Source organism: Episyrphus balteatus, chromosome 2, assembly GCF_945859705.1.
Source record: "Episyrphus balteatus chromosome 2, idEpiBalt1.1, whole genome shotgun sequence".
Taxonomy (NCBI): Eukaryota; Metazoa; Arthropoda; class Insecta; order Diptera; family Syrphidae; genus Episyrphus; species Episyrphus balteatus.
Genome location: NC_079135.1, coordinates 78,627,257 through 78,643,904, shown reverse-complemented (window position 1 = coordinate 78,643,904; position 16,648 = coordinate 78,627,257). Strand labels below are relative to the sequence as shown.

At 32.9% G+C, this 16,648-nt stretch overlaps 1 protein-coding gene across 2 annotated transcripts in view; it reads right to left on the bottom strand.

Annotated features, from left to right (window-relative positions):
* The window catches only part of LOC129908862 (dorsal-ventral patterning protein Sog), a 47,918-nt gene extending 31,548 nt beyond the window's left edge, over positions 1–16,370 (bottom strand). Inside the window, exons 1-2 of one of the 2 annotated variants that reach the window (XM_055985667.1) lie at positions 15,358–16,370; positions 876–1,185 (exon numbers count right to left, since the gene is read on the bottom strand). In XM_055985667.1, the coding sequence (XP_055841642.1) occupies positions 876–1,014 (139 nt within the window). In that variant the 5' untranslated portion in view covers positions 1,015–1,185; positions 15,358–16,370. The remainder of the gene's footprint in view (positions 1–875; positions 1,186–15,357) is intronic. The other variant, XM_055985668.1, reaches the window with a different exon arrangement.
* Positions 16,371–16,648: the final 278 nt, after the last annotated feature.

The following is a 16,648-nucleotide window of genomic DNA, read 5'->3' as shown; positions in this document are numbered from 1 at the left end:
ATATTTTCAGATTTGTATTTTCCGTCGGAAAAAAATCAAGATTTTTGACAAATTGTATGCATTTATTAAGAGATAGCGCGTCGAAGTAGAAGTCAATGAATGACACAAAATTATTACTAAATGTTAGGAGATAATAGTAAGTTAAATAATTAGATCAATTAGATGTCGCTGATTGAAAAAATATAGATGCAAAATAAATGCTTTTTTTTCTTACAGACTTTTTCTATTAAAACACTATAAACAAGTGTTGAAATAAAATTAAAAAAAAAAAACCAGACATGGCGCAGTTTTTATTTTGTTTGAAATATATGTAGGTATATAAAACAAGACTTTGAATTGAATATAATATCAACAACGTGCTAGATTAACATAAGTCTAGAAACAAGCGTTTTAATTAGCCACCTGTCGGTGAATCAATTAAAGAATACTAAGCAGTCAGAGATTGCCGGTTCCGGTGAATTTCTCGTGCAAATCTTATGGTTTATTAAACAAATTAAACAAATATAGTTATTTTAATCAAATCCATATCAATGTCGTTTACAATTTTAGAAATAAACTATATTAAAAAAAAAACCTTAAAGCTTAAAAATTCATATAATAATTTCCGCTGATAAACATTGAAATATAATGAATGAATGTGAACACCTGTGAAATTTAAACAATCCCTGACCTACAATATCTATCCAAAATAAACTTTCGATTGATTTAATTTCCCATATTCGGCTAAAAAAACTATTTATAAATACTTCCTTGAAACTTTCTCTCAATGGCTTTTTTTGTTTAACAAAAAGTAAGAAAACCATAATCATATACCACCCTAACAATAAAAGTTAACAACAATATAACAAATGTTTAAGAAAAAATAAATCACTCACCTCCTTGTCGACTTGGACGCCTAGCTTCTGGATCTTCCACGAGCAACGGGGAGTGTCTTCGGGCATTGATTGTTGCTAGAAAAACACTCAAAAGCAGAAACACTTTGAATGTTCCCAATAAATTGAGCAACAATGCCATATTTATAGTATAATCTCCTTTTTGTGTTATTTAAATTTTAAAAAAATATTTTTTTTTTTGTTTAATATTAATTTATTATTCAACTGTTATAATATTTTTTATTTATCACTTGATTTATAAGCTCACTATGTTTTCACTTATTTCTTTTATATTTTTTCAAAATATACATAACTTAGATATTTTTCAAAAATTTTGGTAAAATAATCACGTATTCGTTCACATTAAATTTTTGAGAAAACCAAAAAAAGCAAAAAAAATAAATAAATTATTTTTTGTTTTTATTTAGTTTAAAACTATATGTTTGATTTTTTATTAATAAATTTTATTATTTTTTTGGAAGACAAAATTTTGTACTTCCAGTAACCAGATCGATTGCCAAACTAACTGAACTTACTGTTCGGTGCAATAATTTAAACTCTCTATAGAAAGATACAAGATACAATGTGCGGCAAGATAGATATATCCGAACAAATTTTCTATTGAAAAAAAAAAAAAAAATTACAATTTTTGTTTGGAACTGTTTGGTAAGCTGAGGGCTTAGAACAGCGTTTTGGAAAATAGTGTCCACACGCGAGATCGGTCGTTGAATAAATAAACGAAAAACTGATGAAAACTCTTTTTCTATAGTCAGTTCAGAGCAAGATTGGAGGATCGGGCGCTGCTCTCAGATGCGCATACCCATACAATGATAAACAGGTAGAGAAAGAGAGCAACACACATAAAGCACAAGAAAACGAAAACGAACGAAAACTATGATACACAGCACCACAGTGCTAAACAGACACAGCACAGAGTAGTATGTGGTGATTTGATCCGATCCGATACGATCGTGGTGTTTCTGTTTGGTATGGTAGCAAAAGCAGTCTTACTCGCACTATACTCGCAGTCGCAATATAGCAAGCAATTGCGACGAACACGGCATACACGGCAAGCAAAATCGACTCGAATGCGACTTTTAAGTTGGGTAAATGTATCTTGCTGCTTGCGCTCGCTGCGGTGCAATGGCTAGTGAGTATATAGCTGTTTTGGTACAAATTGTGCGCATGTGACTGGTTGGCTACTCGCTCGCGCGCTCATTTCACACAGATACTTTGCCTTTATGCCCATACAACATAACATTATGAGATGATATGGTTGCATTTTTTCACACATGTACATCGATTTATGCGGAATTTTTGCGTGAATGCACAATACAGCATTTGATTGCACGCAGACCGTATTTTCTTCAATTGTTTTTCCCGCACATGAGTGTATGCGTAATGGTTGTGGCGTCCGTTTGTGGGGTTGGGGTGGTGCTGTGCTGCTGTTGCCGTGATGGTGTGTCACAGGGGGATAAAAAGACGATACGAACAAGGCAGCCAAGCCAAAGCCAGAGCTAGCAGTCAGCCAGCCAGCAAGCAATCAGCTCAGCCAGCAGACGCAATGCAATGCAGTACAAGGTAAGATGAAGACAAGGAGGTTAAGGAGAGAGCTTTTTGACATAAGATAGATCGGATGGCGTGTAAGAAATAAATGTGCGTATGCATTCGGCTTTGGCTGTCGCAAGCATGCACCAGCGCAAAACTAACCAAATCCAAAAGAGAGCTATAGGTACATTGCGGCGGCGGCGGGAAGTGTCGGCAGTGAGGACGCAAATTTGCTCGCTGGAATGATTTTCGAATATTTTTTTTATTACGCGACGATAATTGCAATTACATATTTCGTCTACGTATGCGTGAATATTAAAAAAGAAGACAACAAACAAACAAAAAAATAAAAAAAACAGCGCAATTGTATTCGGATGCATATATACCTAGTGTGGAGATTGGAGTATAGTTTATGCCAATGGGCGTATTGGGGCTGAGTGTGGGCCTTTATCGTTTTTGTGGGCGAACCTTAAAAACACCTTAAACACGTTTGCAGAACAGAGCAGCGCGCACAGCCAGCGCACCAAATTGTGGTTTCACAATCTTAACGCCATTTCCTGTCGACTCGAATTTTCGTGGGTTCTCTCATTTTTTTTTGTCTCCATGAAAAGTTAAATCTAAGAAAAAAAAAAACTAACAGTCATTCTATAGAGAGAGATGATAAATGAATGAATCTCTAGAGCCACAAACAATGATTATTTCTTTTTTATGGTAAAGGTTTTGGTTTGCGTTGTAAAAGCGCATAATGATAAGAATAACATATTGTACCTACATACATACATTGTTCATCTCACGTAATATATTTTGAAAAAATCTTGATATTAAAATTCTTAAAAGAAATCAATCCGTTACCATCCCCAACATTTCAACTTCTATAAAGCCTTACAGAAGCAAACCTTTTCTTTTCTTTGGAAAGCATATTTTGTATCGAAAATATTTTTTAAAAAAATGATTTTTAAATTTCCGTTCGGAAATTTTTCTTTTCTAAAATAATAGAACAATTAATTTATTATTTCCCTCATTGCACGTGGCTTTCGTCTTCATTCATTGATTTTAATTTATTTCTTGCAAAAATTACAAACAAATGCCTGGATGATGACTATTGAAATAGAAACAATCAGGATTGAATCACCAAATAATTATTTAGTTTAGGTTTATTGATATCTCGAAGATATTTCCATATTCCAGGAAATAGCAAATCAATTTCTCTGCAAAATTACTCACTTGCTATGAGTTGCTTCAAAGTTTCCAAGTAACTCATATAAAATAAAAACCATATATTTATGTATTGGAAATTCCAGATTTTTGCATAAAATATAGGAATATAGAATCTACCCGAAATTTTATCCCATTAAAGTAGGTACGTAGTTCAAGGCTGGGTTTTCCAAAAAATTTTTTTAGACATTTTATTAAACGAAAATAAATATTAAATATTTTGAATATTTTTCTAAATTATGTATAATTTAATTTAAGTAAATAGATGTGGTTTTAAAAAGTGGTAACACTTTCTTTAATCACAAGCATTTGACAAGTTATATCTCAGTAATGTTACCATTTAATAATAGGCGTGTTCAATGAACAGGGTTCTCTCTTAGACTTCTGAGATTTTTTAAGTGGTGGCAAAAAAAAAATCAATCGGGTTTTTCCTGGAGATTTGTGAGACGAAAATTGTTAAGACCTTATTTTCAATAAAAATACCTGTTTGAGTCATAATACATAATGTAATATGTAATTAAATTAATTAATCTACCCCAATCAAATTAGGTTTCAAAGGGATTTGGGTTTGGAAATTTGTTCATAGTTGTCATTGGTATATTTTACGCTGGAAAATATGTGCATATTTTTATTATTACAAACAAGTAAAAGATAACCAAAAACTCTGTTTTTTTTTAGAGTAAAAATATTTAACAAGTATCAACATTAAACAGAGAGTTATATGGACGTACCAGGATAAAGGAAAACAATGAAACTTAGGTATATAGTACTTTATGAAAATTCTATCCACAGCTGGATTAAGCTTTGTTTTTCGTTTTTGTGATTTATGTTCTGATTTATGTTTTCCTCTGGAAGAATTTTAAGGACAAATATCATCTTGAAACAAGAGATTGAAAGGCTTTATAGCTGGTTCGTTTGTGGAAACATTGACATTTCTTGTAATATGGTAGAAACAATGATTGTTGACTTGTTTAGTTATTGATGTACAAGAGAAGTATTAACTTCAACAAGATAGTGAAATATGCCAAAAAGTGCGTACTTTCAAGTCCCGAAGCGCCTTAAAGGTTACCATTTTGGAAAATATAAGGTTTTCCTCGTAAATACTACAAAAAAGCGATTTAAAAAAAAGCAGTGAGCAGCATATAAAAAGATCAGCTAATAATAGTTGCTATTTAACCACTCTTTAAATAGCAGTTTAAGTCGCAAATTACTCTTTAAATAATTTTCAGATTTGAAATATGATTGAAAAAAGGGAATACAAAATAAATAAAAATAAACTCTCGATTTTTTTTTAAGTTCCAAAAAACATCAGAGAGCAGTTTTGCTTATAAAAGCTGTGAAATCTTTAAGAGCATCTGTTCACTTTATCGCTTCATGTTACTCTGTACTTTTCAATGGTTGCGAATCAAACAAGTTTAAGATCAATTCTGGAATTCCACAGGGCAGCCATTTGGGCCCTATTCTTTTTATTCTGTTTATTAATGACTTACCATCCGTATTAAAACACTCAAAGTGTCTCATTTATGCCGACGATGTGACTATCTTTAAATCTATTTTATAAGACATCCATTTACTAGTTATTCATATAATTCTCATTTCAATGTTCAATATTCTGAATTAATACTTGTTGTTTAATCACTTTAAAATAATTTATGTTTGTAATCATATATTTCATTGATTTAAAATTATTTCAAAAATCATATAAAAGGCAGAGCTTGATTCAAAACAAATCACTCTTGTTTGATATTTCATTGAGCAAAGGTTGCCTAGCGCTAACGTTCTCAAAAAAGTATCACACTAGGGGGAGGGGCTTTAATTATAAGCCAACCTTGAATCGTTTAATTATTTTTTTATTATTTACGACGTTTTCTTCAAAGCGCCTAAATATTTTACAAAAAGTAGTTCAACGCAGTTTATGGTTGCCAACTCATTTCATTTAACGTAATTTAAATTTCTCAATTATTTTATTAATAAAATTGTTTATATTTATATTTGAAAATACAACAAAACGCTTTTCATTCATCTTTGTTGGTGATTCAATTTTCTTTTGTTTAATACCTTTGTTCGTTTATCTGTTCAACGTTTACTACGGTCTTCGGACAGTATAAGCGCCTCAGAATAAATAAACAAAGCTGCGATTTCTAGATTTGTGACAGATAATTTGAGAACTGATACTACACAATAGTGTGTAGTCACACCCACAAACATCAAGGACGAAAACCTGGTCTTACAATTGGCGCCCAACTAGTGGATCAGTTTCAAATTCTCAAAATACAGCCTGAAGTCAAATAAAATGGCACTATTCACGGACTTCCAGTTCAAGAAATTCATGGAAGCTATTCAAAAAACAAAACCAAAACCAGGTCAGAAAAGGCCAGGTTTAAGGGAGAGCGAAACACAGAGGCGGTGGAAGGTTTCATTGCCATAATAAATGTCTTTAAGGACATTGAACGCATTGATGATGAAGACGCCGTTAAAGGTTTTCCGTTACTGCTAGAAGATAATGCTGTGAATTGGTGGCAGGGTGTACAAAAAGAAGCAACAACATGGAGCGATGTGTTATCATTGCTACGTAGTGCATACGCTCCAAGTACACCTGCATATCGAATTTACATGGAAATTTTTGCAACGAATCAGAAACAAAAAGAATCAACTCATGACTTCATTTGCAAAAAAAAACGACGAGCCTTGTTAGCAAAACTTCCTGAGACAGTCCCAAATGAACCAATAATGATTGATCTATACTGTATGGTCTACTCAGTCTTCAAACCAGAGACGGTATATCCCGGGGAAGCATCACAACCTTTAAGGACTTTTTATTAAAGGCACAAGGGCGGTTGAACTTTCAATCTCTGAAGAAGAAGCTTTGCATGAACCAGCAGCATTAGACAACCAGAAAATCAGAACAAGCGTTGCTGGAAGAGAACTTTTATTGCATCTTCTCCAAAACGTTTCGAAATTTTAGAAATTTCAGATGGACGAGCGTCTACATAAGTTTGCATCGAGCTCCAATTATGATGAAACCGTTGAGTTAAACAAAATTTATCGAGAAAAGCTTAACCATATTCTCGCACTGTGTTTAATCCATTAGATGAACCAACGCCTTTCGCATCACATAGAATCCAAACGAATAACAGCAACCCGATAGATACGACACCTTATATTATTATCGACAAGAAGGAAACTACTAAAAATCGAATTGGTAAAGTTGCTAAAGGAAAAGATAAGCAAAGAGTGTGAGTCTCTTGGGCAGCTACCGTTGTGATAGTTCTTAAAAAGATGGAGGTATTCGCGTTTGCATCAATTACTGACAATTGAACAGAATCACAATCACCTTTACCAAGTATCGATAACATACTTTAAACAAATTATTGGATTAACAAATTATTGGATTTACAATCTGGATACTATCAAATCGAAATAGCTGAAGAAGTCTGTGGAAAACGGTATTTATCACACCATTTGAAATGTTTCGATTGAAAAGCATTTGAGCGGGTCAATCTCTTCAAATTTAAATTCAATAAAAAGAAGTCGAACTGTTGCTGTTCAGTGGTGAAATACCCTGGGGATGTTTTCACTAACCATAGTACTGAAGTCGATTCAAAATGAAGTTTCCGCCATCGAAAACCGTCCAGATTATAAGAACTTCAAACAAGTCCTTTCTTTTTTGCAAACTTGTTCTTGATACCAGGATTTCATGGAAAGTTTTCAAAAATATCAAAAACCAATAAGTGACCTAACTCAAAGAAACGCCTTGTAGAAATGGGACAAAGAAGAACACTCCTCATTTGATGCATTAAAAGCTGCTTAAAAGGGTTTTGTCCTCAAAGAAGCCTGCGATGGTCAGCCTTTTATTTTGAAGACAGATGCCAGCAATTACGATGTTGGGGTATTTGTAGTCCAGGGGGAGTCATATGATGAACATTCGATCGAATATGCTTTGAGACTCCTAACATCACTTGAACGCAAAAATAGAGCCATGAAGACACAACTCGCCATATTGGTATACCTTAACTATACGTCATGGTTGGATGATCTTAGGTCCAAAAGATATGTTATCAACACATTTAAATGCAAATATATGTACTAATAATTTCCCACTTTCTTAGCTAAGCTTCAAAAAACTAATCAGCCAAATTTATATCAAAAAGATATGTACGTGATAATCAAATATGTTGGGTCAACAGCATACCAAGTTGCTTCCAAAGATGACCTCACAATTCCATTGGGATGTTATTACTCATCAGAAATCACAAAATACACATAATCAGCAACGAGGCTAGATAAAGAATCAGCAAATGCAACCAGCAAAATCAATCACATATCCTGTCGCATCATCGGGACGATTTCAGCGACAGAGGGGGAGATTATAAGACATCCATTTACTAGTTATTCATATAATTCTCATTTCAATGTTCAATATTCTGAATTAATACTTGTTGTTTAATCACTTTAAAATAATTTATGTTTGTAATCATATATTTCATTGATTTAAAATTATTTCAAAAATCATATAAAAGGCAGAGCTTGATTCAAAACAAATCACTCTTGTTTGATATTTCATTGAGCAAAGGTTGCCTAGCGCTAACGTTCTCAAAAAAGTATCACACTAGGGGGAGGGGCTTTAATTATAAGCCAACCTTGAATCGTTTAATTATTTTTTTATTATTTACGACGTTTTCTTCAAAGCGCCTAAATATTTTACAAAAAGTAGTTCAACGCAGTTTATGGTTGCCAACTCATTTCATTTAACGTAATTTAAATTTCTCAATTATTTTATTAATAAAATTGTTTATATTTATATTTGAAAATACAACAAAACGCTTTTCATTCATCTTTGTTGGTGATTCAATTTTCTTTTGTTTAATACCTTTGTTCGTTTATCTGTTCAACGTTTACTACGGTCTTCGGACAGTATAAGCGCCTCAGAATAAATAAACAAAGCTGCGATTTCTAGATTTGTGACAGATAATTTGAGAACTGATACTACACAATAGTGTGTAGTCACACCCACAAACATCAAGGACGAAAACCTGGTCTTACAATTTCAAATACTCTTGATTGTGAAGAACTCCAATGTGACCTTAATTCGTTTTTCCACTGGTGTACTCGTAATTGTTTGAGTCTTAACATCGATAAATGTAAAACTATGTGTTTTACTAGAAAACTTTCTTTTAATTCGTTTAATTATCTGTTTAATGGTGTGTCAATTTCTCGTGAAAATGATGTTTCTGTGCTCGGTGTCACATTTGATCGCAAACTCGAATTTGTTCAACATATTAACTCCATTACTAATAAAGCTAACTCAATTCTTGGATGGATAAAGAGAGAGTCGAAACAATTTTCCGATCCCTTCGTTATAAAACAACTTTTTATATCTTTCGTTCGGCCTATTCTAGAATATGCTTGCCAGGTTTGGTCGCCTCATTATGACTGCCATAAAAATAGACTGGAACAAATGCAAAAAAGATTCCTAAGGTTTGCGCTCAGAGGAGTTGGGTGGACTAACCCTTATGATCTCCCACCCTATAACAATAGACTGAAACTCGTTGATCTACCCAGTCTTGAGAACAGACGTTTATATTTATGTTTTGTATTCATTGTTAAATTAATCAATGGTAATATAGACTCTGCACCTTCTGTCTCGTATCAAATTCAATATTCCACAAAGAAAATTGAGAAATATACCAGATAGTATACTTATTTCAACAATTTTCACCTCTAAGAGCCAATTTTTCAATCTTCTAATAAACAGTCAGTTAACTGTTCGACCAATAAAGTTATTAGGCTCATAAACAATCAGATAAAAACATTGAATTTTTCAATCAAGAATAATTTATTCTACAGAATAACAAAAAAAAATTGTCAAATTCAAAAATATTGAAAATTAAACGTCATTTTTATTCATGATTGTTTTTGTTTTTTTGTGTTCCATTGTATTTTTTTTTCAAAATTCTTTCAAAACAGCTTTGACAACTGACACAATATTTTTGTTCAGATTATTCCTTAGAATAATTTTTATTCGTCTCTGAAAGAAGCAGATAGATTTATTCTTAGGAATAAGCTATATCTGCCTGTTGAAAAATTGATTTTTTCTCTATCCTTAGGAATAAGTACTACCTGACTGTTTAACTGACTATTGAAAAATTGGCCCTAAATAAAATGTTTAAACTTTTTAACTTACATAACAACAGTTATTATAATTTGTTTGACAAGAGAATAGAAAATTCTAGTAAGCTTAAATTAACATTTTTCTCTATAGTCAATTAAAATCATATATCCTAAATTAAGTATAATTATTGTAAACTAGTAAATTAGTTATGTTAAATAAATAAATAAATGTTCATAATTGTTGCATTTACAGGCAACAGCGTTTCATACTCTCTTCCAGTAAAATTCAACACGCTTACTACCAACTTAGAATTATTGCTAACTATGACAAATTAAGCAATCTTACGAGTTCCAAAGACCACAAATCGAATTCATCATACAAAAACTATCGAAAAAAAATACATTTTGACAGTTACTGTCTTTATACAATCTGTCAAAAATATAAAAACCTCAACACGTTTATGAGCAATCGTTTCCCTATGCAAAGTTTTACCTAAGATATAAGCAATTTCAAAACACTAGAAAGTACTAAGCCCACAAGAGGTTTTATTTTTATTTAAAAGGATATTCAATACAATTGCCATACAGATCTGCACTCAAGCTCCTTAGGAATGACTATAATTTGCAGACCCTAACAACGGGCAAAGTATAGGTTCGTTAAGGCTAATGGTGCTGGATACTCATTACACGCAGACCTACTCGCCTTGCCAACCGTGCCGCCACCAATGTCTTCATACTTGGTCGGAGGCGCACAACTAAAAATAAAACCTCTGACAACGGCGCACGATTGACTTAATAAATCAAATTTCAATATAATCTTTAAAGATATAAAATATGTATTGTATATATAGAAACACCCTCTACTTGTGTGCTCCTTATTCGCTTGTACCAAATTTGTAACGAATACAATCAGTGGTGCCCGCCGTGTCCGATTCCGATGGCGACCGGGTGCGGCAAATGCCACGCCACTGCCACTTCCCTACCACCCTACTTATACTTCCTCCAAAGTCTAGGTCTTTGAATACTGGTGTTTTTTTTTTTTTTAATGGAGCTTTTATTTTTATTTTTATGCTTTCGAGTATTATTACACATATTATACGTACGTTGACTGTGTCGACAATCTAAACTGCTATAGTTTAGCAGCAGCCAGCAGCAACTCACTATTAGGCTTGTGAGTTCTATGCTCTCTCTCACAAATGCTGACCTACCTCAATCAATAACAATAAAAATAAACATAATGTCTATGGAATATTAAAACTTGGTGCTCGCTGCATTGGTTGCTATCGTATATAGCTATTGTTGTATTTGAATAGGTGTTTTAATTTGGTTGTTCTGTTGTCTGTCAAGTTTTTCTGAAATAAACTTATACCTAGTCGTAAATAAAAGAAAAAAGAAAAATGTAAAAGACACCGAAATTCAAAGTTGTATTTCATCTCATAATCTCATGGGAGGAACAATATTGTGAGTTCGAACGATTTTTCACTCATCTCAGACAATGATTTTGTGAAGTCATGTGTACATTAAGCATACCACGTTGATACCTTTGGAAAATATTTTACCACCCGTTTTTTGTTTTTGTTGCTACTATACAGTGGAACAACAAATTTTATGGGCTCAGAACGTTTTTGATCAGCCTCCATATAAGTAAAAATGTTTTCAGGGTTTATTATCAGCATTTATGATGAAGAATTTGTGTATATGACAGCCTCAACATTTTTTTGCAGAAATTCAGCTAACAAAAACCGCCGAATTGATAAAATCTCTAAGAGTATCATTTTTTGTGAAGAAGTGCATCAGAAATGTTTGAGTCATATCCATATTGTTGGTTTCGATTAAAACCTATAGAGCAAGCAAGAGTAGATTTTGGATAAATAGTATAGTTAAATTTTGTAGTGTTATACTTTTTTTAACTTCTATTATTATAAAAGGACCAGATCTAAGATTGATAGTAAAAGTAATATCGTATTTCAGGCGGACAGTATGACAGTTTTTTTATAGCAAAATATATTCTCAAAATGCTTAAGCGGCTTCGAAAGTCTACTTCACCGCTAAGCTAGAACTACTTCGAAACACAAAGTGATAAGATTACAAAAAAGTACAAAAATTTTTTAAATAATTTAAGTTTTTAACAGTCACGTCATTAAATTTTTTTTTGATATGTTGTACTTTTTGACGTGATAACGTCTTATAAATCGATGAACCATGGCAGCCACCACAAAAAAGTGACGCCATTTTCTAACGTTACACTCTCGCACTTTCGCAGTGGGGCAAAAAATTTCAATTAAAAATAAACTATTAGAGATACAAAAATCTTCTATAGCTTATTTGAAAGATAATAACCTAAAGCTTAATCCAAATGAAGGATTTTTAAGGGGTAAAACGGAAAGATGAAATTGGACTAAAATCTAAACGCGAAGTCGTAGAGATGAGATAGATGAGATTAATTTAAGAATAACTGCATTTAAGAACAAATTCTAAAAAATTTTGAAACTAAGCTATAACGTTTTGTTTGAACGTTAACCACGTTTAGGGGCTATGACAAAATGATGATTTTGGGTAAAGGAAATTTTTTTTTACAATTCTAAACATGCCAGGTGAAAGATTAGGAAAAAAAAAATTAGGCGTCTGATAAGGATTTCTTTCCAACACTCTGCGTTTCGAAAAACACCTTTTTGGGTAATTTTTGATTTTTAGCTTTTTTTTTTTGGAGCGTTCAAAAAATCTAAAACTTTTAGGACATGTAGGTTTTTATGCATACATGTGCAAAAACTTGGAATCGTTTAGTGAGTTTTGACTGTATAACGGAAGAAACAAGTTTTTAAAATACGTTTTTTGACCGTTTTTAACCGATTTTCATCGTTTTTTATTTTTATCTTTTTTCTTTAATAGACACAGCAATAAAGTATATGGAGTAATGATAGACCATGACTACGACTATATGTGTGCGAAGTTTCAATCATTTTCGTAAACACAATTTTGAGATAACGGTAAAATAAAATTGTAGAATTCAACAGCTTATAACTTTTGACCAAGAGCAGATAGAAATTTTATTAAACTTTAATGAGCATCTTGATACAATTACCTTTCATTTGGTATATCACACATAACGGTAAATTAATTACAAGCTACACAATGTTAAATCAAGAAACTTGCGAAAAACCTCAAAACACCAGTGGAGATATGCAACAGTTGCCCCTCGAACAGCCACCAGTGTGGGAAATCTCAGTCTGGAAATTCGACATGGTTGACTTTAAAAAATTCTAACTTCTTTTGTAGGCATCTTTGAAATTAGATTGATACGTCATATGAAAGGTGAAATAATAAGCTTTCTAAGCGGTTTACAATTTTTTATAGGTTGTCAAACAAAAAAATTGATTCCATAGCCTGAGAACATAAAAATAAATGTTTTTTGCTTTTTTTAATGAAATTTGATCGAGTTCAAAAAATTCTAGCTCTTTTTGTAGATTACTCATAGACCTGATCGATATATATATATATTGAGCTAAGACAATAAGCTTTCAGATAGTATAAAATTTTTTATAGGTTGTTAGAGAAAAAATGGAATTAATAACGTGAGAAGATAAAAATTCATGTTTTTTTTTTTTTTTGCTTTTTTTTGATGAAAATGATTGTTATCAATAAATTATTTTTATACTTTTTGCGCATTGTAAAAATTTAAAAATGGTTTTATTTTTAAGAAGAAATACTTGGCTTTTAAATTGCATAATTTTTTTTGTAAATAAAAAATTAATATATTGAGAAAATAAAAAAGATATTTTTTTTTTAGCTTTTCTTGTAAATAATTTATCATAATTATTATGATTGTTTAAAAAAAGTAAACGCTTCAATTGATTCATTTTATACAAAAGCACACAACCTGTTTTCTGACGACGTTATCACGTAAAATCATTGTCCGTAAACCGGCTTTACAGACAACCTCTTTTTACTGTATATATTTTGTTTGCTTTTGTGATGTAGTTCTAGCTTTAGATAACAAATATGTATATATATACGCTTTTTGACAAATCACAAATCATCAATCACCAATCATGAAAATCATCAAGTCAGCACTAGTATATATTTGCAAAGAAAAAAGGTTGCGCATACGCCCCAGTGACCAATGTTAAAAAAGAGAAGAAATACAAATTGTCTGAGTTTATCAGCATTCATTCCGAGGTTCAACCGTCAGTTCAAACTTATTGTTTTCTCTTTTTTGCTCTTAAAGCCTGATGGGGTCGACAATTTGTTGCTTTGTTCTCCAAATACAGCACAAACAAAAAAAAAATAAATTCACTAACTAAATAGTTCATAACAAAATCCAATTTAAAAATTTGAATGCAAAATCAAATATGCATTCACAATTGTTGCAAAGTACAGTACAGTATTTTACCGATATAAGAAACATTCATATAAGAAAAACTCGTTTATATGTAGGTAACACATAAACAAAGAACTGCATCTTTTTTTTAATTTTTCATATTGGCGTGTTTTTATATCAAAAAAAAAACATTCTTGGACTTTCAGAGTTTCTTATATTGATCTTCAACTGTAGATATAAGATTTAGACATTTAACTAGCAAATCCTTGTACTTTCCAAATTAATAGCATTGACCGTTTATCAACTTGATGTTTTCTGGCTTATGTATATGTCTATGGGCCTATGTCTAAAGTACCGACAGTTCTATTTGTCAGCCGAACTGGGGTATCAACTTCTACAATGACCACAAGAAACCGCTTCTGATGCTGTTAGTTAGTTAATATTCATCAACGGTTAAATAAAACACTTTCAACTTTTGGTGTCGAATGGCTGGCACCAACATAATGTGACCCGTTCGATACCAGCACAATTTTAAACTATTCCAATTTTTTATCAAACAGTTCCTTCGAAAACGGGCAAGAACAAATGTAAGCCCTTTCAATCAATAAGAACAGACTGCATTGCATAGTAAACTACCAAATGGAATTGTCCAACAATTGAAGCAGTTATTATGCAAAAATACTTGTCGGACACATTCCAGAAACGGAGTTCAAAAATGCGCCAACAAACAGTTTATTAAACTGTTAATTCTTTTATTGCCAAGTTAAATACAATTTTGGCCCACTATGCGCCCGCTTTTTTGTGTTATTAAAGAGCGCTCGTATAATATTTCACATTGTGGTGGTGGTGATTGATCGTTTTATCAACTGATCATCATTATGTATCCATTCGTTGATACACACACACACGAGGTGAGTGAGTATGGATTACACAGATTTTAATTGATTGCATCTTAAAAAGTGCAAATCCAAAAATAGGTAATGAAAAATTGTTTATAATTTTGTTTGTTTTTCATAATAAGGCAAAAAAAAATTTTTTGTTTTTTTCTTGTCAACTTTTTTTTTTTCTTTAATCAGTTCGGAGGCTAAACTTTTATGGCCGTTTTAACTGATAAGTTGTACCGCGCCGCGTACGATTAACCATGCATATCTTGCTTCCACATTGTATATTGTATCTTTGAGATAAGGAAATTTTTTTTTTCCACAGAAATGTACATTAACATTATTCTATTTAAGGGAAATTACAAATAAGAAAAAAATAAATAATAATACAAAAACAAAAAAAACTGTCAACCTGTGCCGAGTTCGGAGTACAGATAGCTTTCTAATGATCGAGCATGATGGTTCATCACATGAGGGTTACAGAAGATACAAAACTGTTTGCACATTTCACTATTAAAGATACTTTTTATGCACACTCTTCTTCTCGACTTTTCTTGTTGGCCAGAGAAACGACAAAAAGTAAAACACACGCGAATTTCTACAGAGAGTGCTCAGGGCAGAAAAGGGCACCAATGTATAATGGCGGCAAATATGGACGGTGAAGGATGGGGAACGGGGTACAGCAGCAGCTAGGGTGATCGCGATCGAATATGTGGAAAAACGAAGTCAAGAAAATGTATCTCAACAAAAATCTGAGATAGCTGCGCGCTATGGCTGGGTTATATGAAGGCTTGTAGTACGCGTTTGTAATATTGATAGATCCTAGATGTCGACAATGACGACGGCAATAACGACAACGACGGCAAATTTGACAGCAATGACGGCGGCGGCTGCAACGGTGGTGGTGGTAATGGTGGTGTTGGAGGAGGTGGTGCTGGCGGTGACCGCGGTTGCGACTGCAACTGTGACTGCGACCGGGCAGCGGCAAAAGGGGCAGGGGCAACAACGAAGAAGGCGGTGAAGGTGGCGGTCGCAACGACGACGACGGTGTCAACACGGGGACGACTGCCTCGACGCTAGCAAAGATATTTTACTATACAAAAAGCCAGCAACACGATCGATTTGAAACGTCTGGCGCGTCGTCGTTGTATCTATTCTTAAATATTTGTATTTATTTTTAAAATGTTCGCTATTATTTGTAATTTGTTATTTTTTTTTTTTTTTTTGTTGTATTTTTATTTTATTTTTTCTTCACAACTGCGCGACGGGGTGATCAGCGATCTGTGATCAACAACGTCGACGTCGTTGTCGTTGTCGCGCGGAGCGCTTGAGTATTGGTGAATACTAAATATACTATTTATTTTTATTTATTTTGTATACGTTTATTTATTTTTTTTTTTTATTGTGGTTTTTCTAGCTTGAGCTATCTCAACGCTCAACGTTGACAGTCTTAGGCGAACTGAATCGAGTGGGTAGGCTAAAAGGAAAAATCGGTCGGGTGGCGAGCTAAAAATCGACTAAAACCGTCAGCAATGATGACGATGAAGTGGTGGCGGTTGTTCGCAATCATGCAACGTGCTTACTATGAATGGCACACGGCAACGCAGAAATAGAAAAAAAAAAGTAGAAAAAAAAAACAGGCAGGCAGAAAAGCCATAACAAAAACAACTTATAAGGTGGCACGGTAGCGCGACAGCGCAACG